Source organism: Camelus dromedarius, chromosome 34 (genome assembly GCF_036321535.1).
Source record: "Camelus dromedarius isolate mCamDro1 chromosome 34, mCamDro1.pat, whole genome shotgun sequence".
In the NCBI taxonomy this organism is placed as follows: Eukaryota; Metazoa; Chordata; class Mammalia; order Artiodactyla; family Camelidae; genus Camelus; species Camelus dromedarius.
This window is the reverse complement of record NC_087469.1, coordinates 9,116,083-9,142,559: the sequence shown is the minus strand read 5'-3', so window position 1 is coordinate 9,142,559 and position 26,477 is coordinate 9,116,083. Positions and strand designations below refer to the sequence as shown.

Sequence of the window (26,477 nt, the reverse complement as noted above, 5' to 3'; positions counted from 1 at the left end):
CTTTGGTGTGAAATGAAAGCTGTCATGTGAAAGTGGAAGGGGCTGGTTTGTGATTTTCAGCATCAAGTAACCATTCATCTCTGAGCAGTACCCCAGCAAGAACTTACATAGATTCAGGGGTATGGGGGAGCCACATAGTATGAGCTGATTGTTAAAGTTTCAGGAAGTTTGCCAGGCAATTGTCAGACTGTTGGTAGTTTGAAATAGGCCATGGTGGGCCTATTTACTAAATTACTAGCTTACCAGCACACCAGTTCTCAAAAGCCATGCAGCGTAGACCTGGAGAAGAGCAAGCGTTTGAGAACTTTCCAAATGATGCAGAACAAGTTCCATAAAACAAGTATGCCCATGTGTAAGCCAAGCCAATGCGGGCAAGGCTGAAGATGTGTACACTGAGAAGTCTTATTTTAAAGTGATGACTTAAAAGCAGAAGATACCTTGAAGTGAAGAAGCCTTGAGTTCTTACCTGGGATGTCCAAGTCACCCAAGGGATTCTCTGGGGGAATAAAATGTGGCTTGTATTCTAGAAATGCTGATGTCACATGCTCCAGGAAATTCACATGTCTAGGTGGTGAACTGGAGGCCTGGGCAGGCATATCTTTGGAAGCAGGGATTGGGTGATTGCCTGGCCATATTGCCTGTCTGTGTTGAGAGGGGGAAAAAAAAAAGGGAAGTTGCTGTGTTTTAGACACAGAGCAAAATGTTTTGTGTTCATCTTAGTTCACTGTATTTTGTTTGCCTGAGGCCGGTTTCTTTCTCAGTGTGTTTGTCTGATGCCCTTCAAGACCTCACCCTCCAAGTCTGCCATCTAGAAGGGAAGATGGCACCTGCGGAGGTCTGGAACGTAAGGCTCTCCTCAGTACGGTGAACGTATTACTTCATTTTAGATGAAAGTGTAAATAAAAATTGGGTAATAGGCCAGATGACTGAAATGAGAACCTTGATGTAGAGGTTCCTGTTTGTGTCTCTGCAGCCACCTCAGATCGCACGCATATGGTTTGCTCTGAGCCTGACCTTCCATGCAGGCAGAAGGCTCCTCAGTCGAACTTGGAGACTGCAGCTGCGGGAGAGGTCAGTGCATCGCTTCTCCTGGTGTTCCTCATCTTGGGTAAGCATTTGCTCTGTATTTCTTAAGCAATGACTTAAACTTTTCTCACTTGGGAGAAGGCTGGTTCTGAAGGTTTTAAGTGACTGGCGATGCTTTTGTATTGTGAGGCTACAGTCACAGATGTGTCAGCCTCTGCAAGAGGACTGCCACAGGGTAGTCTGGGGGTACAGTTTTCCTCTCTGTAGTGTAGAGTAACTTATGTTAAGAGCCTTAGAGAGAGAAGGAGTAAGGTTTGCTCTTAATAAAAGAGTAAATGATGATGATGGTGATAGAAGATGGTGATAGGGCTTTAGCTCTTAAGTTGTCTGTGGCTTTAGATGGGGCTGTGACTAGCTGTCCTTGTACTCTTGGCAGAATTCTTCCTATGCTGTTTCTCTTCTCCCAGTCCGAGACAGGTCAAGATTTACCTTAAGGAGTTAAGAACTTAAACCTCCCAAGAGAGCTAGGCTGTTATCCATACTTGCCACACCCTCTGCATAGTCCTGATCTCAGGAAGGGTGGAGCAGGATGGTTTAGGTATCACCTGTGGAGAGAGCAGGAGTGATGACTTCCGAGGTTTGCTTCAAGCCGAGGGTTGACTGATGCAACCTAGACTGTATTAAAAGGAGCCATGTAACCTACAGTCTGTATTAAATGGTCTCGGGAGGAAAAATGCAGATGCATTTTAAGAGGTCCATGCCTCACAGTGCTTGTGTGGACTCGTATACCTAAAAACATCCGAGAGCCTGGATGCACAGCCGTGTGTAAGTTGAGGGGCCTCTGCATTGCAGGTGCAGCAGGCTGCCTGAGGAAGGGAAAGCGGTGTAGTTGTCGCTGGGCTTAGTGGTTGCTTGTCCTTACTGGGGGCAGACACTTTGACTGAGACAGAGCGCCTCACCCTTACTTCGTCTTGTAATATTTGGGGGTCGTTTCTACATCCTGTGTGGTAGTCTCATTGCCATGAGTCTCTTTTTGGAAGATTTTTTTTTCCTGTTGTAATTGTGCCAAGGATAATAATTCCCCTACACTATTAATAATAGAATAGGGAGTCCTGAGAGTTACAACTCTCCAGGAGTGACAGAAGATATTTGCCAAGAGGTATATGGTGAAAGAACCATGAACTCAGTTCCAAACATTTGGCCAACATATGAGATAACTGCCTATATGCAGAATTATCTCAAGAACATTCTGGTGAGGAGATAAATCAGTATCTGGAAAAGGAAGCAGGTTACATTGAGAATTCATATGGAGTGTATCAAGGTGCTTAATGTGCATCTGAATGCTTTGATTAGACTTTTAGAGACTGAGATTCGTATATATATGCTGAATTATATATTTGAGTAATAAAATTCTGAACTCTCTATATAAAATATCTATCTATATTATATGGTAAGAATTTCTGAATATTTGCCAAATAACTAGGAAACATGAAACTGGACTAGAGTGTTCTTGACCCTGTTAGGTGTTATTATTTCATCTGATGAGTGGTCTCTGGGCTCCCACCCAGATCTTCCTCTGCCGGCCCTGGAGATGCCATAGGCACAGCTCTTGGCCCCATGGAACTTATGGCCTTGGAGAGTGAGGGTAGAAAGCAAAACTTTAATCAAACAAGCACATCAGTAAATAGATAATTAGAAGTTGTGACAGATGCCCTGAAGGAAAGAGAAATAGTCCTATGAAAACACATGGCTAGGGATCTGACCTGGGAAGGGTGGTTCAGGAAGGGCTTCCGTGAGGAAATTACATTTAACTTGCGATCTGAAAGATGAACAGGAGTTACCTGGGGGAATGGGTTGGGGAGACCATTCAGTCCAGGGGAGCAGATTAATCTTGATTTGGTAAATGAAGTTCAGGGAAGCTTTGCTCTTGGATTACTTTTACACACATGGAGGAGCAGTACAGTGTAGTAAGGAGACAGGCTTTGATCCAGAATGCTCGGGTTTGAATCATGGCCCTGCCACTTGCTCTGTGTTTTTAGGCAAGTCACTTCACCAGTCTGTGCCTTAGTTTCTTCATCTATAAAACCTCATAAGGGGTTGTGAGAATTAAACTGGTTAATGTATGGAGCTCTCAGATAGTGCCTGGTGTGCGGCCTCCTCTGATTTATTGAGTATCAGCTACTGATTTCTAATGTGGTCCCATATTAACTAGGAGGAGGGGAAGTCCGATCCTTTAATGTTAAGAATGAGGCCCAGAGAGATTAAGTGGTTTCCCAAAGATCAAAGAATTAGTTAATGGAAGGTCTGATCCAGGAAGAGAATTAAAAAAAAATTGATGAATTTTCTGTTGAATCATTGCTTCTCCATTCATTCACACGGAGTTCTAGTGGTGTATCTGAGTACTTACAACTGCAAATGGGTATCTTCTATTTATCAGATTTTTGGTGCCTTTCTTAGAATTTGTTTGAAAATGGTTTCGGTGTGGTTCTGAGTGTCTTGAGTTTGACGACAAGATTCAGAGTCTTTCTGGGGTCGCTGGTTTCCTCTTAGAATAGAGTGGTGCAGAGACAGGATATCTAAGTTGATGTCAGTGTGATGGTTGTATTGACAGATATCCACACTTACCCAGTATATGCCTGGCGCTTTACGATGCTGTAGCACAGGCATGGGATGGTCATAAACAAGATGCCTATGGTCTTGCCTTTGAGAGTGTAGACTTAATGGAGTTTGATTAGACATGTAAATCAATTATTACTCCTCCATGCAAACAGCAGACTGCTTTGGGGAATATGCATGAGTGCTGTTTGCTGGGCAGTGGAGGAAGCACAACCAACACCCTGGAGAAGAATTCATCCAGAACACGACAGGGATCTCAGGTGCCCAGATATAATGAATCAAAATTACGAGATAAAGGAAGCCCTTTATCATCTCACCCGTGTATGTGTGGGGCGGGGTTGATGTCATGGAGCAGGAATAAGGCTGTGGCTGTCTTGAGAGAGACATGTATTTTCATCAGATGTCCTCACGTTTGAAGAAACTTAATATGACTTTTGGTATATCTGAGTCAGTGTAGTTATTATACATTGTTGTCTTGGGGTTCAAGAACTGAAACCTAAGAAGTTTCCAGTTCATTCTGATTCATTGTTTGCCATTCTTGTAAAGGTAGGTGCTCAGAACCCCAACCCTGCCCTAAAGGTACAAACTCCTTCCTATCTGACTTTTAAGCTATAACAAATAGGATCTCATGTGGTAATGCTTTCTATTTGTCAAAGCACCATTATCTACGTTACCATACTTGATCCTTGTGTTATCCCTATGTTTTAGGTAAGGAAAGTGAGGTTCAGCAAGGTCAACTGACTTTCTGCATAAGTGAGACCTAGGTAGGACTGCCTTGAAAATTTTGACCCTGATTTTCCAGGTGGAAGATTTTGTTGATGAGAACACATGTAAGGAATCTCATAGGTCATCATTTTTTATAAATTAAAATGGCCACCATATGTGCCAGACTTCCCAGCAGAGCCAGGTAGAGTACTATGATGTTAATGCACAAAGAAGACCTTTCCTCCTAGCAGGTTCTGAGGTGGAATTTACTCCAGTGGCAGGATGTTAGGGCTGCAGGGATCATGACTGAAACCAGCCACAGTAGTAGCTAGGAACCCAAGGCTGGTTGAATTGTAGCTCCTTGGAGCTTGGGTTCTGTTTTGTTAAGAAAACCGTGGGGCATTCTGGAGAACGGCAAATCTTTTCCCAGGGGCTGGTGGATGCAGTGAAATTAATACCTCAGAGATAATACAGATATTTAAAAAATACTTAAGCCCATGGACAGCCCAGTTCTCATTGTGCCCTTTCTATCCTGCCTAAAAAATTGAAAAAAGGGGAAAAGAACAAAGCTCTCCATAGACTTTTCATGTTTTCTTTGAGTCATAGAACTTGGTGAATACCTTAACTGAGTTGAAAATTTTCCCCTTACTTGCGCATCTCCTTTCCAACACGTCTGGAACATTCTTCGTACACTTAAAAGTAATAATTTTATCTGAGTTGGAGAGATAGGTAGGAGTATCAGGCTGAGTATCCTGTAACGTTGTGTTTATGTAAAGCCCTCAGGCTGTAGAACGTCTAGGGTTGTCATCTCAAGGGTATCGGAATTATTTGCTTTTTTATTTGTTTTTGTTTGTTTTTTTTTTATCTTGAAAATTAACTTTCATCTAATCTTCCCTCACCACCAGTCTGAAGCAGCCCCCAAGTGACTCTCTAAACACCAGTCTGTTTTGTTTCATCATAGCGGTTACCAGCATCTGCTCTTTCTTATTCATTCATTTGCTGCTGTTTCCTCTCCATCTCCCCCCACATGCAGACTACACTGTCTTCCTGTTCTATGCCGCATCCCAGTGCCTCAGGCACAGACATTCACTATTGATTTGTTAAATTAATGAACTTCTCTTGACACTGTTTTCTGATTTTTTTTTCTTTTATCTTAAGATTGAAAAATTGAAGGCAGCATGTTTCACCCACTGAAACTCATCCTGATGCCAGTGTTACTGGGTAAGTAGAAGCCAAGGGACCAAGGAGGGTGTTTAATTTCTCATAAGTTGCATGCATTTTCAAAAGTCAGTTTTATGTATTTTCATTTCCCTTTGGTTTGTTGAAAATGGAAACTCCAATCTGGAACTTCATAGTTTTGTTGAAACAGTTGTTTTGCTGAAACAGCTGTTTTGCTGAAACAGCTGTTTTAGAGGCCAGGTAGCAGGCTCTTTCTTGGAAAGCTGACTGTCTATTCCTCTGTTTCTATTAGAAACAAAATGCCTTTGGGTTCTTACTGGGTGTTCCAGGACCTTCCTATGGGATTCTCTTTGAACTTTCTGTAAGTTTCTCATAGGCATTCCTGCACTTTAAATTGTTATCTTTTAAACCATAGCTAGTCTCAGATCAGGAAATGAAATCACCAAAGAATCCCTGTAATTTTTTCATGCTTTAGCCACGCAAGCCTTCTTGCAGTTCCTCAAATGTACTGAGCTCTGTCCCAATTGTGGGTGGTTTCTTTGCCTGGAACCTTCCCTCCCCACCTCACTCTAGCGAGCCTGCCTAAGACTTCTGTATCGTTCAGCTTTCCCCTTAAGCTCCACTTCCTTCTAAAAAGCCTGCTCTGGCTGCTCACGCCTGGCTGGAGTCTCCTGTTCCCGCGGACTGAAGGGCTCAGGGCTGCTGCTTCCTGTGCATCCCATTTCTTGCTAACTTTTCCCTCCTTTTTGCCCCCTTGTCTTTCTATCCCGTGGATGTAGCTCAGTGGGAAGAATAAATGAATGAGGTGCTTTGCTCTCATAGCCTTTTATTTTTCTCTTTATTATTCGTTTTTTAAACTCTGCATAGTGACCTAAACACTGACTCGGGAAAGTGAACGAAAGAATTGTCTCTGTTCAAATTCCAGGCAGCATTGCGTGTGCTCAGACATGCAGGCAGACAGACACACGCACACAAGAAAATGGTGTGTATTAGAGAATTTTTTTTTCATGGAATCAGGGCTATAATGATCTCAGAGGCTATTTAGACATTTCCTCAGAGGTGTGTGAAGCAGCCTGCAGGTTTGGCCGTTCTATTTAGAGAGCTGATCAACCCTTTGTGGAGTGGCTTGGTAACATTGGGGATTTTGATTTTCTTGGTGGAGAGGTTTTCCTCCTCTGTAGAAAGCCTCCTTTTCTTCAACCATTTCTCTATAAAGATTCTCCGTCAGGTATGAGATTCTCTTTGCTTTGGTTGTTGCTCTTGGTTTCTAGCAAACATTCATTTAATTCTCCATCCAGTACCCTTCATATTAAACTAGCTTCTTAGACTTCTAACCGCACATAAAGTTGCTCAGTTCTTCCTTACGGGAAAATTCCAAATTGTTTTTGAAGGTGCTTTTGATTTCTTTCAAAATAATTCCCCCTAAAGGGTGCAGAGTTCACGTTTTCTTTTCCATCCTCCCCACCGTGTGCGCCTGCTGTTGGCCAGGAAGTTACCGCTCTTCTCTCAGGGCAACAGCTTGGATGAAAAGGCAAGCATATTTTCTGTTTATTCCCATATGCGTTCATTGGCTCTTCTTTGATACGAACTGGCCAGCATCTAAACATGTCTTTCTTGATGTTGTGGTCTCTTTGCATAGAGCATATCTTGTGAAAATAGAAACAGCCATGTAATGGTTTTCCCTTTAGGTGCAAAGAGAAATTACTTGAACAACATACAGATGGTGGAGCGGCACCCCACTGGGCTAACACCTAGAGGCTGAAAAGCCAGGGCTGAGGGCAGAGCTGGAAGCAGGGAGAGGTGGGGAGAAGGCCAAACACAAAGGAATTCAAGGGAAGAGCTGTGCTCTGTATTGGCCTAATTACAAGGACCTGCACTACAGCCAGGATCAGCCTGCAAATTCAGAGATAAGCTTTTGTAAAGGAACTAAAGACGGAGAAAAGCAGAATGAAGCAAAAATACCTGTGAACTGGCTTTTCAGATAGGGAGCTAGTGGGAAACTAGGAGCAAAAGGCACCCCATCCTGTTGATCGATGTCTAAATCCATGACCTGAAAGGAGAGGTCAGGGTTTTTCTTCTTTCTTTACGAAGAAGTTTGTGAGGAGGAATTCTAGAAAAGAGGAAGGAGGGACTAGCTAGGAGCACGGAATCAGTTAGCATTTATACAGTGTGAAGATTGTAGAACCCCTCTGACTTGAGCCACGTGGGGGTAACTACAGTGTATTTCTCTTACCCTTGGGAATGTCATGCTGGTTGAATGAGGGGCCTTTGTCCATGTTGGGTCATCTGGGGAGGGAAGTTGCATAGCACTTGGTGATTAATACTAATTTTTGTTGTTGAGCGTGTTTGTCTGAATGATGTCTCCTGTTTTTTTGACTTCTGTAGATTACTCCTTAGGCCTGGATGACTCGATTGAGTTAACAGTCTCTGTGGGTGATTCAGCCCTGATGGGATGTGTTTTCCAGAGCGTGGAAGAAAAACATGTGACCAAGGTAGACTGGATGTTCTCATCAGGAGAGCGCGTCAAGGTAACAAGGAGGAAGCACTGCTGTGTCTTAGAAGCCCCTGGCTGATGGTGTCAGAACAGTGTAGGGAGAGGGAGAATCAGGTCGTCTGGCGCCATAAGGTGGTGCTTGCAAGAGCCTGGGCTCTGGAGCTTGTCAGAACTGAACCCCCTTCTAGTCTGGCCCCTTGGCTGTGTAATCAGCTGGGCAAGTTACTCAGCCTCTCTGAGCTTCAGCTTCCCCATCTGTGAAGATGAAGATAACTATGATAATGGTAATGCTTACTTTTCAGGTCATTGAGAAGTTAATGGGAGACATGTACATAAAGTTATTTTAGTTTATTTTCTCTATTTCTCCCATTTGTGAGTGGCATAGGTAGGTGGGAGGGGTAAGAAGTGTGGTCTAGACAACAGAGTTATAGCCCAGGCCCAGGAGTGATGCTGCAGTAATCTTTTTTTTTTTTTTTTTTTGGCATGGGGAATTGTGGGGGGCAGATTGTTTCAGCATTCCACTGACCTATTTCTGTGCTGGGGAATCATCTCTTTCTCCTTCATGGTTGCTTAAAGCATTGGGATTAGCAGATTGAGCATGGCTGAGTGAAGCCCTTTCATGGGAGCTCTTTGCAGTAGGAAACAGTGTGTTAAGCCTCATCAGAGGTTTTGTGGAGATACTTGTATGTCAGGGTCATTTGTGAAATATGTCCTAAGCAATGTATCACTAACAATAAAATCCCAACGTTTGCAAATGAAATACTGCTTTTGTAGCTCAGAGCATGTTATCCCCATAATGCTACTGTCACTCAAATTCTCATTACTATTTATTGTCATAACGGGGCTATATCCATGGTCTAAGTAAAAATAAGAATTCCCCAGGGCTCCCCCTGCAAGTCTGTAAACCATTCCCTGTTGGTGACTCCTTATGCCTTATAATACGCTGCCTGGAGGAGGGCAGAAGGGAGAGGAGTGACAGCCAACATGTTGAGGATTCTCAAAACAACCAGTCTGTCAGATTGCATCATATCTTTGAATGCCCTCTAATCTGGGGCCCAGGGCAGAAAACAGGGTGAAGATGGGAGATGCTTTTCAGAAACTGTGAGTTTGAATCCCCAGACTGACCTTCAGGGTGGGTGTTAACATTTCATCTTAAACTGTAAGAAATGAAAGTGTGTCAACCCTATTTCTCCATTTGTCTTTGTGTAAAAGGAGCCACAGAGTCTTGTGCAAGTTACAGCGTTGTCTGGCTTATTATTTTTCTTCTTCTTTCTTCTTTCTTCTTTCTTCTTTCTTCTTTCTTCTTCTTCTTCTTCTTCTTATTATTATTACCTGGGTACCAGGTACTTTTTGATTACAGTGATGAAGATGGCTATGCTGCCTCCACAGAACAGGGCCTTTTGAATCCAGACTCCAAGGTCTGGTGCCTCTGACTGTGGATTTTCCCTGACATTGTGTTGCCCTCCAGGACGATTTCGTGCTGTTTTATTACGCCAACATCAGCGTGCCTGTGGGGCGCTTCCAGAATCGTGCGCGCTTGGTAGGGGACATCTCACACCATGATGGTTCTCTCCTGCTCCAAAATGTGGAAGAGGCTGACCAGGGAACCTACACCTGTGAAATCCGCTTCAAAATGGAGAGCCTGGTGTTCAAGAAAGCAGTGGTGCTGCATGTACTCCCAGAGGAGCCCACAGGTACATGAATGCTTACTCAGAGAAGGGTGAAGGGGCAGGAGATTGGATGTGCAGAGAGGGAAAGGAACTGATTTTGTTGAGCAAATGCCAGCCATTGGGGCTAGGTACTTACCACGGAGTAAGTCCTCAATAAATGATGCTCTTTAAATAAAAATAATTATTATTTTATTATTACTCTAAACATATATCATCCTCATGAAAATGCCATGAAAGAAGTATTGTATTCTTCTTTTCATTTTACAGATGAGGCAACTGAGGCTTAGAGAGGTTAAGTGACTTGCCTAAGGACACCTATTTATTAAATGGCATATCCAGTACCTGAACCCGGGCACCTCTGTCAACAAATCTGTGTTCTTTTTATTATACTCTGATGCTTCCCATCAGTTTTCCACATGGATGCTGTGTCCATATTTTGTAGGTACCTATGTTAGGTGTTCTGGGGGACACAAAAGAAACGAGCAGATCTCTCTAACTTCCTAGGACCTCCTCTTCACCACCACTTATAAATGGCTTCAGTAGATTGTTGGTTTTACAAACTGTGTCCTGAAGAACACTTCAGGTCCAGGGAACCTGGTAGGCCACACCAAGGGTGAGGACAGGGCAGGGGGTTGATAGAGGACCCAGTCAGGTAGGACCTCAGGCTTCCACCTCCATTGCAATCAAAGTCCTTTTCCTTTTTCCTCTTTTATTCATTGGGCTGCCAGGTGGGATTTTGTTTGAAGAAAGAATTATGCTGCTTTAAAAAGTTTGAAAAGCACAGAATTAGATACATTCTTTAGAAGTGTGAGACAGAAGGAACAGTCTGTGATCTCAGGAGAGCTTGCTGTCTAGCTTGGGAGCTAGAATCTGGATCCCCTTCTCTCTGCCAGCTAGTTTAGGTCCGTTCTTTTCAATGAATTCCTTTGGAGCACCTTGTCCTCCTCTTGGGTGACACTCATCACAGCTGTTCAGTTTGTGCCCCCTGTTCACCTGGGTCTGTGTTCTTTGTCCCATGACCAGCCCTAGGCACAGTGCCTCACACAGAGTAAGCAATCAGTCGAATGAGTGAAATTCTTAAATTAGCATCCCTCACTTGAATCTGATTTCTGAAAAATGGAGCTGCAGAAGGAATTGTAGAAGGTGGCCTCTGGCCTCTCTCTTAATTTTTCCTACTTTTTTCCCACTGCATTTTTCTTTTGATTCCAAAGCTATGGCTCTCCAGGAAAAGGAAACAAACCAGCTGCTTGTGTTCCCCAGGATTATTTTTGGGTTACCCCCTCCGGCTTTGTCCTCTGATGCTCTGTCCAAACGCTTGTCCATACAAGCATGGCCTACAAAACGGGTGCCTTTTTCTGCTCAGAAAAGACTCAGGGGCAACGAATTCAAAGGAGGCAGTTTCAAGAGTTGAGTCCATGGAAGCAGGCTAAAACAATTTTAGGGGTGGTCAGATATTCCTCAGTAGTCAGAAAAGCAACTTGTATTGATTTTTACCTTCCAGCCGGAGTGGGAATAGATCTAACACCTAACCATTTGCCTGGTGGCCTTCTCTTCCCATGTAACAACTCATCTATCATTTCCTCCACAAAGTTGACTCCTCAGTTTGTAATTTTTCTATGTTTCTACTGCTTCAATTCCTTTATTCATAGTTCTTATTTTAAACACTATAGACAATATTCTTCCAAATAAAAATAATATTAACTTCCTGCACTTCTCTGCTAGAATCAGCCCTCCTTCCACTTATGTGAGGTGGTGACAGTAATGGTGAGTGGGAAAGTGCAGGCCTGGGTTTGAGTGCAGGCTCTGCCTTTTACTAGCCACGAAGCTCTGGGCTCTTTCACTGTCTTCCTCTGCGAAGTGGGACAGTAATAGTTCACATCTCAAAATACTGTGATGACTAGGTGATAGCCTGCGTACAAGGTGTCTGGCACTTGCCTGTTGTGTTGAAAGGACTCAGAATGTTCAGTTCTTACAACTGCGTTTAAAAAAACAGGGTTCAGTTCTTAATATGCTCATAGATTTAGAGGGAGTTTCCTTCCCTATTGTTATTTGGAGTAAATTTTTGTTACTTCCAAACTAGTTCCCTCCATCGAGTTTTGAGCTTATAATGTTTTCTTTTGCTTTCTTTTCATTGTGCATATTTTCTGCCGGGCAGGAAGTTAATGTTCTTCCAGGGAAACAATTGGGATAAAAAGTTTAGCTGAGGTACTGTGTTCCTTTATGAGCTTTGCTTAATGCTCTTTTAAAGGAACTCAATCCAGTTAAGACCTAAGCTTGTGTCTCCCTTAAATACCATTCTGCCTTTCATTTCTTAATTGACTTTGTGGTTGATTTGTATGGAGCACTATTGAAAAATCAGAAGCGTATTCCTAATTGTTTTCTTTTTCAGGGACCTCTTGAAATGACTTCAGCAGTACACATAGGATGGGGTAAACTGCTTATGCAGACAAGTAGGGGGAAGAGACTCTGAGTTGGAAAGCCAGGAGCAGGGGAAGGGAGAGCAGGTTGGGAAGTGAGGGCGGGGATTAAAGCAGAAAGAAAAGTCAGGAGGAAAGCTGTCTGTTGGCCCAATTAGCAAGCAGTCCTGTGACCTGTACTGTAGCCAGAATTGTCCTAAGCAAGTCCTAAGACAACTTGTAAAAGAATAAAAGAAATTGGAGAGAGTCACCCATGATTCAGTTTTTCAGCTAGGAGAGCCAGTAGGTTTCTTTTTACAAGAATGAGAGTTATATAACTTTCCACTTCCTGTTTATGTTACCTAAGTTGGTGAAGAGACAGTGGGGGGCTTCAAGGTTTTCCGTACTTTCTTTATTACAAACTCGAGGTGGAGGTGGGGCTTGTGGGGGAAGTTCCCGAAAAGGAGATGGAGAAAGGAATTAAAGGGAGCCAGGAAGTGTGTATTGGAGTATGAAGTCAGTGGGACCCCTCAGACCTGATAGTATGTCAGTAGCTGGAGTTTTCTGTCATCCTTGGAGTGTCGTGTCAGTTGGAGTGAGAGGCCTCTGAGTATTTTGAGAATCCCAGAGTCATCTGGGTTGTCTGTGGAGGGAACGTGTGCAGGATTTGGTGGTGACGTTGATTTTACTGCCTAGGGATCTTTGGCTAACATGATCTCTTCTAGAAGTTCTTTGGCTTCTGTAGATTATACCTTGAGTTTGACTTGATTTACCATTTTATCCCCAGAGCTCATGGTTCATGTGGGTGATTCGACTCAGATGGGATGTGTTTTCCAGAGCACGGAAGAGAAGCATGTGACCAGGGTAGACTGGATGTTCTCGCCAGGAGAGCGCGCCAAGGTAAGGGGGGAACCGTCACTGTGTAGAAGTAGTATAAAGACCGTGCGGGGAGACGAAGAGTCCAGGCCCCAGGGGCCCGGTGGTGCCTGTGGCAAGGGCTGGGCTTCAGGGCTTGTCATAACTGGACCTCTTGCCTCAGCCACTCTGCCGGGCAATTTCAGCTTCCTTGTTGGGAAAAATGACTAATGAAGACAAGGAAGAAAAGTAGATGTTCCTGCCACTCAACTTTTTGGGCTGTCAAGATGCTTATAGGAGACTGTCCACGTAAAGCATTTGAACATGATGTGGCCCCTGCATTTTAGTTTAACTCCTCCTTTCCCTTCTGTAGAGTCCACAGAGAATAAGGAGGGTCGTTTTTGTGGCCTAGTTAGGAAAGCTGTTGGCTGGGCATAAGAAACAATTGCATTCTTTTTCTTATTCAGGTTATTTTTGTGAGTTTTCTTCTCTGCCCTGTTGCCCCATTTATGTGATGGGAGGAATTTTCTTTATCTTCATGGATGCTTCAAATGTGGGGATTAGGAGGTCTTGGGGGCCAGGGTGAGGAGTATTTCACGGGAACTCTGAAGCAGTAAACATCAAGTTAGTTCATTAGACCAGTAGATGTCAGCTATGGCATGATGATGTCCTGATGGGTCAAGGTGTGTTGTAAGAGACATCCCAGCTAAGTTATTGTTAATAAAATTTAAGGTTCAAAGTTTAGAAAAGATTTAACTGTTATAAATTAGGACATTTCAGATCATCCCTACAAAAAGTCATCTGTACTCGCTTGAATCCTATGCTCTGTCTGAGTGGGTCAGAGAGTGTGGCATCATGGTGGAGTATGGGGAATTGCATGTAGTTCCAGGTTCGCCTTTGGAGCTTGTCATGAATGTAGACGTCATTGACCAAGTGAGTCACCACAGATAATAGGGTGAGAGTTGACATTTTGAGTTGTGAATTTGAATCACGAGAGACAAGAGATTAGGGGCCAGGTCTTTTCATTTGTATTTGTGTCTGTATACTCATTTCCTTTTCTTAAAAGCTTTTTTAAAAAAATATTTATATAGCACAGGGAACTATATTCAATTTCTTATAATAACATATAATGGAAAAAAAATGAAAAAAAATGTATGTATATGTATAACTGAATCACTTTATTGTACACCTGAAATTGTAAATCAACTATACTTCAATAAAAAACAAAATTAAAAAAAATTTATATACCTTTATAAAAAAATCCTAACACTTATTTATTTAACAAGCACTTTTAAAACGTCTGCTATGCAGTGAATCCTCAAAATCCCTGCACTGATGGGGACTTAATGATCAAGATGGAGGGAGATACATAGTAAAATAGTGAAGAAGTAAATACATAATATTTCAGGTAGCTGTAAGAATTATGGAGAGCCAGAAAGCAGGGTTCTGTGGTTGTTATTTTATAGAGGTGGTCAGGAAGGCCTCACTAAAAAGGTGACATTTGGGCAGAGGTCTGAAGGAAGTGAAGGAGGCAACAACGTGTATGTCTAGGGGGAAGAACGTTCCAGGCATAGGAAGCAGCATGTGCAAAGGCCCCGAGGCCAGTACTCAAGGAGCAGCAAGGAGGCTGGGGTGGCTGGAGTGAAGTGACCCAAGTAGGTGAGGAAAAGGCAAGTAGAAGATGAGATCAGAGAGGAAAAGGGGGTGGGGCAGATCATGGAAGGCTTTGTACATTTAGTAGAAATGAGGGGCTAGTCGAAGGTTTTGGACAGAGGAATAACATGATTTAACTTATATTTGAAAAGGTTCATCCGCTGAGAATAGACTGTAGTGGGGACTAAGCAGGTGTGGAGGTGAGAAGCACCTAGATTTGGGATGTATTTTGAAGGTAAAGGTGATAGGACTTGTTAAGGGATTAGGTGTGAGTTGTTCAAAAACAGAGGAATTAAGAATGACTCCAAGACTTTTAACATGAGCGTGTGGAAGAAGACGTTGCCATTTACCAAAATGGGATGGATAAGAAGGAACTGGTTTGGGGGGAGAACTTGGAATTCAATTTTAGACATGTTTCGGGTGCCTATTGGAAATCCAACTGGAGATGCTATAAAAAGTAAAGGTGTACTTCTACTTTCTTTTTACTGGGGAAGTGCAAAAAACTGAAAGTCCCTTATTCCCACTGTCCTCATCCCTCCTCTCGAGATGGAAGAGTTGTTCTGGTTTGGTGGCGTCCTTCACAACTATGTGCTTACAGATACATGTACGTGCCTTTGTGTTCTCTAGAACTTTCTGATAATACCTTTACTGCTTCCACACCCAGGGCATTGTAGGTGCTGAGAGCTCCCCTCTCAGCGTTCCCTCTGCCCCTCTACCCTAGTCCTTCCATTTCATATGTTTTCCCTTTCCCTTCTAGGAGGAGATCGTGTTGCGCTATTACCCCAAACTCAACGCATCCAAGGGGTACCCCCAGAACTGGGGCCGATTCCAGAACCGCGTAAACCTGGTGGGGGATATTTCCCACAACGATGGCTCCATTAGGCTCCAAGGAGTGAAGGAGTCTGACGGAGGAAACTACACCTGCAGTATCCACCTGGGGAACCTGACATTCAGGAAAACCATTGTGCTGCACGTGATCCTGAAAGAGCCCCGAAGTATTTCACATTTGGCCAGGGAGGGAGGAGGGGCCTCATAGCTGGTGGGCATGGCCAGGACTAGGGTGTGAGGCTGGAAAGGCTTCTAGAGTGCAAAATTTAAGGTGGCATTACTCTCAGGTGACCCTGAGAAGCCCAAGGTTAGTACTTATCAAGCATTTGAATGCTATGCTTGCATGACCTTGAGAGTGATACCTCCTTAAATTTGGTGCCCTAGGCACCTTGCTTACTTCATCCTAGTTCTTCCTGTTGGTAGGTCAAGGCAGAAAGAGCTAATACTTGGTGAACCCCAGCCCTCTGCCAGACCTCACTCATCATCTGTATAATACCAATTTAAAGATACAGGGGCTTGGAGATGGATTGGGGTCATTTTTACTTGGCTTCAAGGAAGATGCTCTGTGCTCTGTAGTGGAAGGGAAGATGATTCTGAGCTGGTGAGAGACAGTAAAAAACAGAGAGGAAACAGGAAGGGGCCAGAACCAAAAAATAGAGGGGTTTCCTGATCAAAAGTTCTGTATTCTAGCAAACACTGTGCATTAAGGTCAGTGATGTTTAGGAGAATACAAACTCAATCATATTGGCTGAGAAAGGTTGATAAGTGAGGGGGTGAAGTTAAACCATAACCCAGTTAGCAGTCAGGATGTGGCCTGTGGACTTTGCCTTTTGCAAGGGCCCCAGGAGTTGGCTGTGGTCAGATGAGGGTGAGATGGAACACACCTCAGTACCTCTGGCCAGTGACTTAAGTCTATGGAGGCACCTTCTTGTTAACTGCAAAGGATCCCAGCTGGAGAAGAAGGCAGAACAGATGGCTTTCTTCACTCTCAGAAGTCTTATCTCCACTTCACAGAGAAAATACAAGCCATTAGTGGGAGCTCATTCAATTTCCAAACCTTCCCCTCCCACAAACATACCTACCTTCGCCCCTATGCTCATCTCTGCCCCTCCGTCCTGAGCTTCCTTCCGCCCAGGGCTTATGTGAGCCCCTGTGCTCAGGTGACACACACGCCTCCTTCTCAGAAACCTCACAGCACGGCTCTTTACTTTCCATGGGCTTCTACCATTCAGCATATAAATACACTCATCTCTTCCTCTCACCTGTGTCCTTGTCTGCCTTAGTTCTCATCCTGTATCTTTCTTTTTCCTAAAACCGCTTTATTGAGATACAACTCACATACCGTACGAGTCACCCATTTAAAGTGTACAACTCAATGGTTTTTAGTATATTCCAGGTTGTGCAACCTTCACACCACAATCAACTATATATTTCTTTCTTGACACAGCCAGATAGCTTGCTAAAGGGCTGTACATGTGTCTCGTGTCTGGCCTCCCATTAACTCCTGGCGCGCTGCATTCAGGCTTCTGCTTCCATCTCTAGCGTGGATCACCAGTGGTGCTCTGCTTGCCCAGCCTCGGCCTTCTCTACCTCAGTAGCACTGAACGCTAAATTCTCTATATATTCAATATGTTTTATGTTAGACACGACTTATCTATCTCTGTGTATATGAACTCCACCCAAATATTCTGCAAATACTTCAAGTACATACGCCAGCCTACCCCTGCTCACCTCTCCCCAGCCCGCCTCTTCAACCTCAGTGAGTGCCACCGCTGTCTAAGCAGTTACGTAACTAGATGCCTGGGAGTTGGACTTGATTCTTCCCTTCCCCATGACCCCGCGTCTAGCAGGTCAACACGTCCTGTCATCTCTTCTATTGACTTTGGATCTGCCTTCTTCCCAGGCCGCCACCCCACCTTCTGGCTGTCGTCATCTCTGCCTTGGACTGCAGGCCTCTAACCAGCCTCTGCTTTCAGCCTCAGCCTCTACCGCTCATTCTTCATGCAGCCCTCAGGGCCCCCTTTCTGAATCTCAGATCTGAACGTTCTATTCCATTGCTTGTAATCTTGCAATGTTGTCTTCATTGCCTCTGGAATCTCGTAGGGATAATCCAGATTCTTTATGACTCCGATCCTGTTCTGTCCAGCCTCATTCCCCACCACACCCACAGAAGCAACCTTTGAGCCAGACCCATGGAACTCTTGCTGGTTTCTGAAATCACCAGCCTGTCAGGCCAGCAGACCTTGTGTGCAGTGTCCCTTCCATCCTTCCCCAAACTGTCTGTCAAAAAACAAAACAAAACAAAACTTGATGTTTCCTTTAAGATTCAGCTTAAACGTTAAAACTTTTGCTGACAGATTCTCAGGTTTTGCTCCCTGTAGAATTGGGTACCCTTTTCTCTGCGCCCCCCTGTTCCCCATACGGACAGCTGCCATAGCACCTGCTGTCTGTGGTTTTCTCTTTACATGTTTGTCCCTCTCCTGGAAGGCAGGGACAATGCGTTACTTGTCTTTGTATCGTCTGTGCCTAGTGACATCTGGCACCCAGCAGGTGTTTGACGCATGTGTTTAGAGTGAACTGAGGAAGTGAGCGCAGGCTGCCATATGGGTGGAAGTGCCCTCCTAGGAATCACAACTATGGGGCTGAGTGTTGTAATGTAGATCCTTTTGAAAATAGTCACTTTCCCATAGAAAGGTCAACAGCCTCTAAAATGTCTCTTATTTCTATGCCATTTGGTAAACCATGTTTTCAGATAGAATTGTTAAAGGAAACTCTCCCTTAGGTGAGGTGATACTCTCTTCTCCCACCCACTTCGTCTACATTTTAGGGATAAGCAAGAGGGTCGGTGGACTTTTGTTGTCAATCTAATGGGGACAATCGGGGTCCCAGTGTTTCAACATGAAGTGGAGTCTGGCCTGCTCCCCCCACTTCCTGACCTGGCTGTTGCTACTTGGTATAGAACTGGTGAGGCTCTCGGTGCCTTTCTGGGATATTGAGGCCCTCTCATTGCTTTCCTCCTTTCCCAAGCATTGGTGACCCCAGCAGCCCTCATACCTGAGATCCTGGGTGGTAATCAGCTGGTGACCATTGTGGGGATTATCTGCACCACCATCCTGCTGCTGCCTGTTCTGATACTGATCGTGAAGAGGACCCACAGGAATAAGAGGTACAGGGCTACTCCCGTCTCTTGGGCAGGGAGGCTGGAGGTGCCTCTAGTCTGAAGTGAAGCAAAGTGATGGGGTCCTGATGGTGCCATTTTCACAGAAGGGGGTATTTTAAACTGGAATCATTTGTGGCTGTCACATTAGATGTCATCTGTATAGAGACCCCACCCCCTTTGCTCATTGTGCTCCCGAAAGGCCTGCACATACCCACCCCATCCTCGTTTTACAAAGATTACAAAGACTTTCACAAATGCGGGTCTCATAGAGCATAATTAAGAGTATAAATCTCAAGTGAGAACCATAATGATGCCATTCAATGCCTGAGAGAAATGATTTTTGAATTATCCATAGTTTGCATACACTTCATAGAGAAGCTTAGATTTTGAGGGTTGTCAGTGGCTTTATTTAAAGGACCACATTTTAATTAAGAGATGCTACTTTTAAAAAAAATTCTTATTTTTTTATTGAAGTGTAGTCATGAGAAGCTACTTTTGAATGGATGGCCTTGGGCCCTAAATTATTTATTGTTGAAATGTGTTTTTAAAGACTTGAGTTTGCAGTAGCTCTCCCAGTGTCTCAGTAATGCCCAGATGCTCTGGCAGGGGTGCTAGTGCTGTAGTGGCTGTGGTCAGGTCCACATCCTTCAGTTTACCCAACTATTGATGAAATATGTTGCTAGGGCAAGTTGACTCTTTTGTTGAAATAGTGTCAATGAGAAAGAACCCCCATTAAGACGAAGTAATGCTGACCTTTGAGTCTCCTTCCCCCGGGGAACATGGATTGTGTAGAAAGTGCTTGTGCCTGCTGGGTTTGTCCCTGACTCCCCAGGAGCTCTCTGACTTGGTTTTGAACTTGTTTTGCTCTGGGCACGCTGACAGCACAGAATTGAGGATTCCACTACCTGAGCCCCATATCAGCTCACTTCCCTGCTCTGGGCCTCAGGTTCCCTCAAAAGGAAGAGCAGCACTCCTAGGTCTGTCTCCTAGTTTAAAGAAATAATCAGATGGGTGTGCTGAGATGTGTGCATAAACATGGTCACTGTAGCCATTGATTATAATTAAAAATTGAACTCATTCCCAGTGTCTGTCAGAAAGGTAATGATTCAATGAATTGGTATTTCATTCAGTGAAATACTGCACAGCCCTGTGTAATGACAAGGAAAGGTGTCTAAAGGGTGGTATTATACAATATATATATTATGGTCTCATTTGTATAAAAAAGATTACATAATGTTCACTTCAGCGGCAAAAATACTTAATAGACTTTGTATGAGTTTACTTATGCTTGCATTGAGAGACATTTAGAAGAATAATTCTAAAATATTAATAGGGGTATTTGGGATTTAAAAAAAAAGTGGGTCCCATGAGCATAGGGGGTTTCGTGGAACTTCAAGTTCCAACTGTCTATATGTCTGTTATTTGAATTTTTTTTTTACAATGAAAGCATAGAATTTCATAGTCAGAAAATATGATGAAAATACTTCCACTTTGAGACAAAAAAATATGGTTTCTAGCTTTAACCCTGATTTTTTTTTTAACCTCTACTTTAGGCCAAAATAGAAAAAAAGGAAGTATATTCAGTGGCAATTGCAGAAGGCAGATGGCCAAGAGATCAAAGGCTAAGGTCAGGGAAGGGGCCAGAGCTCAGCCTGGGGTGTTTGTGGGGTTCATTCTGCTTGGCCTCCTCCCTGGAAGAGGCCAGGAGCCCTTTGAACTGGTGTTTCGCTGAGCTTCTGCTGCCCCCTGCTGGTGCAGATGCATCTCCCTAGTCCTCAGAAATGGTAAATCTCTTAAAGCCCATGGCCCCTCTCTGTCAATTCACTTATAATTGTCATGGACACAGAGTTGTTAGGGTGACAATAGAGAGGTTGAAGCTGTCGTTCAGGCCAGACCATCTCCAGAATGCCTTTCTGCTCTCCGTTAAAGAGGTGAACCCCTCAGATTTCAAGGTGAGCAGGGGAGCACTGGCTGTAGTTGTCCAGAGATTCCTCCTCTGGGGTCTCTCTTCACAGAGCTCTGTGGGGTCTCATGTTGGCACCCTGGGATATACGGTGCTAGCTGGTTAATTTCACATGCTTTTCACGCCTTTGCAGCTCAGTAACTTCTACGACCCTGGTCAGAAGCCTGGAGAACACAAACAAGGCTCACCCAGAGGTAAGAGAAGAACTCTCTGCCTTTTTGCCACCCTGCCCAGTAGGGGCGAGGTGGAGACTGCTCCAGTGTCAAAGTGGTGTCACTGTCATGCCTCTGTGAGCTATGTCTCACTCATCCTTATGTCTCGGTGCCTGGCACAGAGCAGGGGCTCAGGAAACCTTCATCACTGCAGTAACAGTTCCCTGAGGAGAGAGTGGGCGGGGCGGGCGGGGCCAGCCCAGCAGACCAGCACATCCTTGGAGGGCCCCGTGGAAGAGCACTGGGCTTGGAATCAGAAAGACCCAGTTCAAACCCAGCTCTGCCCCCTCCCTCAGCACCCCCTTTCTCATCAGTAAAAGGAGGATAAAGACAAACCTGTTTGCCCTGTTGTCAGGTTCAGATAACATGATGATATGCAGGTGCTTCATAACCTATGAGGTGCTGTACGAATATAAGGGAGAATTACAATACGTTCTGGAGTTAAGTCCAGGAGTTAATGGTTCAGATTAAATATTGGGGGCCCTTTCTTCTTTCCTTCCTTCCTTCCTTCCTTCCTTCCTTCCTTCCTTCCTTCCTTCCTTCCTTCCTTCCTTCCTTCCTTCCTCCCTCCCTCCCTCCCTCCCTCCCTCCCTCCCTCCCTTCCTACCTACCTACCTACCTACCTGTCTCTTGTTCAAAATCTCCTCTTGGAATACTTACCTTTCCAACTTTGAGCTGAATGTGACCCAAGAATAGGATTTTCTCACAACGTAGTGCTGGAGACTCCAGAAGTCCAAGAATTTGTCGCTAGATGACATTGCTTCCCCAAACAGTGACAGGAACAGGAATCACAAAGCACCCCTGACCTCATAGACCTCAAGTTCAGTGAGGGCTGTTCCTGCCACATACACCCTCTGAAAGAGATGATAGCAGTTCACTGCTGATTAATGCCGTCCTGCCTGCCACAACTCCAAGTTGAAGGAAATAATCACAAAGTACAAATAATTTGACAAGATAAGGATTCTCTGCTGCTACCTCAATGTCCAGCCGAACAAAGACGTTTGACTTTTGAAACAAAGAATTTGGTTCTTAAGATAGTGCTCTTTGCTGATGAGTTAATTTTCTTAATTCTCAGGAAGACTGAGGACTGAGTTATCGTGATCTATGATAATTCTCTAGCTCTCAGCAACCCTCTGAACCTACTGGTTTTTAAAATTTATTAAAAAAGTTTTCGGTGGTGGGAGGTAATTAGGTTTTCATTTATTTTTAATGGAGGTACTGGCAGTTGAACCCAGGGCCTTGTGCATGCTAGGCACGCACTCTACCACTGAGCTATAACCTTCCCCCTGAACCTGCTGGTTTTGGTGGTTGATGCCCCACAGATCGTGCCAAATAACCTTTTATCTGGCAAGGTTTGTTGAGTTGTAGGAACACTTATCTGAGTTTTCCCCCCTCCAGAAGCATATTTATTCCTCAATAACTACACAAGAGGTGATCGACGAAGAAGAATCAAGTGGAAAACCAGAGGCCACTTACATGACCATGGTGAGAAATATTCTGGGTCCGGCTGAGCCAGGTATCTGGAAGCGGAGAAGGCGCTGGTTGGGAGGTGGCCAATTCATGGGAGATGGGCACTGTTTGGTCCCCTGGGGAGGCCACTCTGCTGAGAGCAGAGATTTTTCTAGGTAGTAGAAAAGTGGGAGAAGCTGAAGCTCTGCTGAGTAGAACAGTCATAGCAGACTGGCCCTCACACCCAATTTCAAGTATTAAGAATATCTCTAGGGCTGGAGATGATGGATTTTAGAGGTGAAAGGAATGCCTTCATGGGGGCAGAGTGTCTCTACATCTTCAGCACAACGCTGGTTAAACACAACATAGTAAAGAGGGTGTCATCAGATCCTTGTACAAGCATGTGTCACAAGGGATGGTTTTCCTTCCTTTCAAAAGGTCCCTTCCAGCTCTTACTAGATTTTTAACATTCTGTGACTTATTACACCTTGACGTAATCTAACTGCCAGGAAGGCTGCATGCTGAATTTCGTGTAATAATGTAGAGTCTGGTTCCTACTTTCTCTTTGCTCAGCTCTCCAGGGAAAGACAGCCCCTAGAAGAGGCACTTGCTGGGTAGTGAGTAGGGACAGGGACAAAGGAGTCACCTGGCAAGGGACACGATGCTATTCGTAGACCCATGATAGGCGCCCGGGCCATGAAGGGAGCAGAGTTCTGCTGGGTTCAGGAAGGATGGCCTCCTCTGTTTACGGGATTATGGCTTGTGTTAGTTCCTGTCACACCAGCACCGAGGACACATGACTCCCAGATGATTCCACCAGAGAGAGGTTCTGCCAGGGAAGGGTGAGATCAGAGACCTGGCCTGGCTCCACCAACTGAAACATGAGCTCTGGTCTGAGGTTGCAGTTGAATATGGTCCCCGCCCCATCCTTCTTCCATTATTGCCATGTGATGCTACAGTTACTGCCAGAACCTCATCGTGCCTCTTAGAGACCTGCTGACCCAGCTGCACGGTGGCCACCGCTGAGTGTGTCACCTACCCGGATGAGACTGTTTGTAGACGGTCTGCGGGGCAGAGAGGAAGCATGAGTGAATTGTCTTCAAAGCCAACTTCCCCACGTTCAATGCTAGGTGCACCCCTGTCCTCTTGAAACAGATCCATTAAAGCGAGTGTGATGAGAGGCCAGAGCCACAAACTCAAAGGCCTTCGGGGCTGGTCAAGTTATTTTAAACACTGTGTGCCCAAGTAAACCAGCCTGGGGGTGAATTCTGGCCTTCATGCCGCTTGTTCAAAACCTCAGATATGGAGGTCTTACCTGATAGGGAGCAGGGGTGATAAATGACCTTTGATTTTTGATTAAATTTGCTTCAATGAAGGGGGCACCACCCTTTGTCCTCTTTCTGACACTGTATAGCATGACGGTTAAGATCACAAGCTTTGGAGGTGGACAGACCTGGGTCCAAAATACTGACTCTGATGTACAAGCTAGATTATCCTGGGCAAGTAACTTATCCTCTCTGAGCCTCAGTTGCCTCATCCTTTATAGGAATAATAAAACCTACCTCCCCGGTGGTGAGGGTCAAATGAGACAGTGCACGTGAAATTCAGGATCGGGCCAGACAGATGGCAGGAGCTCCGTGAATGGTAACTATTATGACTGAAACGCTTCTTACAAATGCGCTCTGTTTCTTTCCCCTGCAGCACCCAGTTCGGCCTTCTCTGAGGTCAGCACCCCCAAGTGGTCCACTTGACAACAAGTCAGTGGGGGGAATGCCAAAATCAGAGCAAGCCTTTTGAGAAGAAAGGGGAGTTCCCTTCGTCCTTGGCCGTGGCAGAGACTCTCTTTCCTGCGTGTCCTGAATCGCTGTCTGAGTTACTTCAGACCCCTGTCCCCGAGTTGTCCTTCTGCCTCATTGCTTGGGCGAAGAGCTGAAGATGGAGGGTTCGAAGCCCGGCAGAAGGAACAGGCTCTGATTAGGGGGAGCATGGACTTGGTCCCTCTGGAGTGGGACACTGGCCCCGGGGACCCTGGCTGAGTGGCTGCGGTGGCCTCAAGCGCTCCGTTGGGTCAGACGCTTTGCTCAGATGGTGCTCTTTGTGGATGGTTACAGGGAAGAATCACATAATGAAAACCAACCCAAATGATTCCTTTGGAAAATTATCCCTAAATAAATGCTTATGGAAATCATCCTGTTTTTCTACCCTGGCTGAGGGGCATGTGGAGTCTTGGTGAGGAATCTATAGTCAGGAACTCCTGAAACAGCTGAAGTGGCCGGAGGGAAGCCCTGCTGAGACTCACACACTGGGGACTCGTGTGGGGCCTGGGAATTTTTTTTTTTTTTTTTTTGCAGGGGGCAGTGGACGGATTGGAAGTGGGGTGTGAGTACAGCTCCACGACTTAGGCCGGCGCTTCCTGATTCTGGCTGGGGGTCAGAATGGCTGGTGAATCTTTGCTGGGACTCACCAGAGTTGTCCTGGTTTGGAATTCCTAGGTGGAGCTTGTGCTTGGCTTTTTCAAAAGTGACACTCATGAGTTGTCAAAGTGGTCAGCCACTGATTTAGCTCTTGGTCTGAAATGTGAGGTTCCTAAACTTCTTGGTTACTGTTGTAAGATTGAATAAGGTTAGTCTTAAAAATCTTTTGGTTCTGAACTCCTAGTTCTAGTCTGGGCTTGGCTCAGATCTCCGCTTCTTGATGCCCCCAGGCGCTCCTCATTCTCTGCCTTCCATTCTTCCCTCTTAGCCATGCAGGGCATGGATCAAGGGGAGGTCTTTTGTGGGTCTCTGATTTCTGATCCAGTCTCAGGTGGAGCTACATTTTTGAGAGATTCCTCTCACTCTCCAAACAACGAGGCCCCTCTCATGACACACTCATTAGTAACTTTCTCTTTCACCGGCTGTTCTCCGGCCTCCACCTGGAGGCCTGTAGCCATTCTTGGTTCTTGTTCAGCCCTGGCTAAGAGCCATTAAATGTTTCCTTCTCACCTGTAGCTCTAAATAAGGCGTATGTCAATAATTTACAGTATGTGGCTTGAAGGTAATATCCTTTCCAAGACATACCGGGGGAGGGGGCACTTGTTGACATGATAAATAGAGGGGGGAGGAGAACTCTTTCATATCCCAGGAGTTCATGGGAGGAAGTGGTTTCATGTCTGGGCTATTAGGTAACATGCTGTTTTGGGCTGAGGGGCCCTTTTCCACTTCCTCAAATCTTGTCTTCTTAGGATGATGACCTTCAGGATACCGAGTGAGATGGATGGGTGGCGGTTGTACATGTGTCGTTCTGGGTGCAGGGGAATAACTGAGATGAAAGCTGGAAGGTGGGCTGAGTGGTTTTTCCACAGGCTCCTGCAGAGGCTCTTTGATCCAGGAAGTGTGGGCCTGCCCCACTGGGGTTTGACTTGCCCATGTCAAATTTGATGCATTGAATGTTTGGCTTCCATTCTGCATTCAGCGGTTGTCACTGAGGAGGAGAAAGAGGAAGCCCACCTCTCTCCCCCAGCCCTACCTCTCCCCAAACCTTCCTCTTACACATAAGCATGGAGTCAAGACTGAGAGTGGAAGTCCACAGCTGTCAAATACTAATTTTGCCCCAGACCAAAATAGCCCTGCAGGGGACCATGGAAAAGACCTGCGTGCTCCCTCCTGCCCTTCTCTTAAGGGTGGTTGTCTGCTAAATCCAGGACCACGAAGGCATATGGCCTCGGGAATGGCTTCAAGGTCAAACAGGCCTAGTTGAAATCTTGGCTCTGCCTCTTACTCTCTCTTCAATATTGCAAAGTTCATGTCAATTCTTTGAGGCTGTTTCCCTATATGTAAAATGGAGACTCACAGGACTGTGAGGACAAATGAGGTCGGTTAGGGGCTAGAGCTTGGTCTGAGCCCTCCATCCTTTTCCAATGTGTTTTCCCCAGTGGATTTGTCTTCTGGTGATTCAGTCCTCATCTCTCATTAGTTTTAATTTTTGTGGGCAGGAAGCCCTGTAACCATAAATACCTAAGTCCCCCTTCCCATCCAAAGAAAGAGCTAGGAAGCTGAGCCTTAGGAAGGGCTTTGCGTAGCTCTGAGGAGTGACTTTCTGGCAGGCAAGAAATCTGGGGATGGAGCAAGCTCGATCTCCTTGGAGATCCAAGCAGTTTTGTTACTTGAATTTGCAGTAGTTAAAGTCTCTAGAGCATCAGATGCTCTTACATTCAAAAGCTTCCAGAAGCAAGCAGGCTTTTGCCAACAGAAATCTGTCTAAGGGTGGAAGGGGTAGGGCCACCCAGGAGT

The 26,477-nt window shown here is 45.0% G+C and overlaps 1 protein-coding gene across 3 annotated transcripts; it reads left to right on the top strand.

Annotated features, from left to right (window-relative positions):
- Positions 1–973: 973 nt before the first annotated feature.
- JAML (junction adhesion molecule like) lies at positions 974–24,394 on the top strand. 3 transcript variants are annotated; one of them, XM_010981390.3, is made up of 10 exons: positions 974–1,108; positions 5,506–5,568; positions 7,912–8,054; positions 9,489–9,714; positions 12,874–12,986; positions 15,352–15,589; positions 18,450–18,588; positions 20,679–20,739; positions 22,156–22,242; positions 23,908–24,394. In XM_010981390.3, exons 2-10 carry the CDS (start codon positions 5,526–5,528, stop codon positions 24,001–24,003), a joined length of 1,146 nt encoding a protein of 381 aa, XP_010979692.1. In that variant the 5' UTR covers positions 974–1,108; positions 5,506–5,525; the 3' UTR covers positions 24,004–24,394. The 3 variants fall into 3 exon arrangements, with proteins under 3 accessions (XP_010979692.1, XP_031299436.1, XP_064338161.1); XM_031443576.2 differs by having other exon boundaries at positions 995–1,071; XM_064482091.1 differs by lacking the exons at positions 974–1,108; positions 5,506–5,568 and adding an exon at positions 7,015–7,057.
- Positions 24,395–26,477: the final 2,083 nt, after the last annotated feature.

Coding starts and splice junctions, on each gene's coding strand:
- JAML (XM_010981390.3), top strand. CDS start 5,526: ATGTTTCACCCACTGAAACTCATCCTGATGCCAGTGTTACTGG. Junction 5,569..7,911: donor CCTGATGCCAGTGTTACTGG/GTAAGTAGAAGC, acceptor TGACTTCTGTAG/ATTACTCCTTAGGCCTGGAT. Junction 22,243..23,907: donor AGGCCACTTACATGACCATG/GTGAGAAATATT, acceptor TTTCCCCTGCAG/CACCCAGTTCGGCCTTCTCT.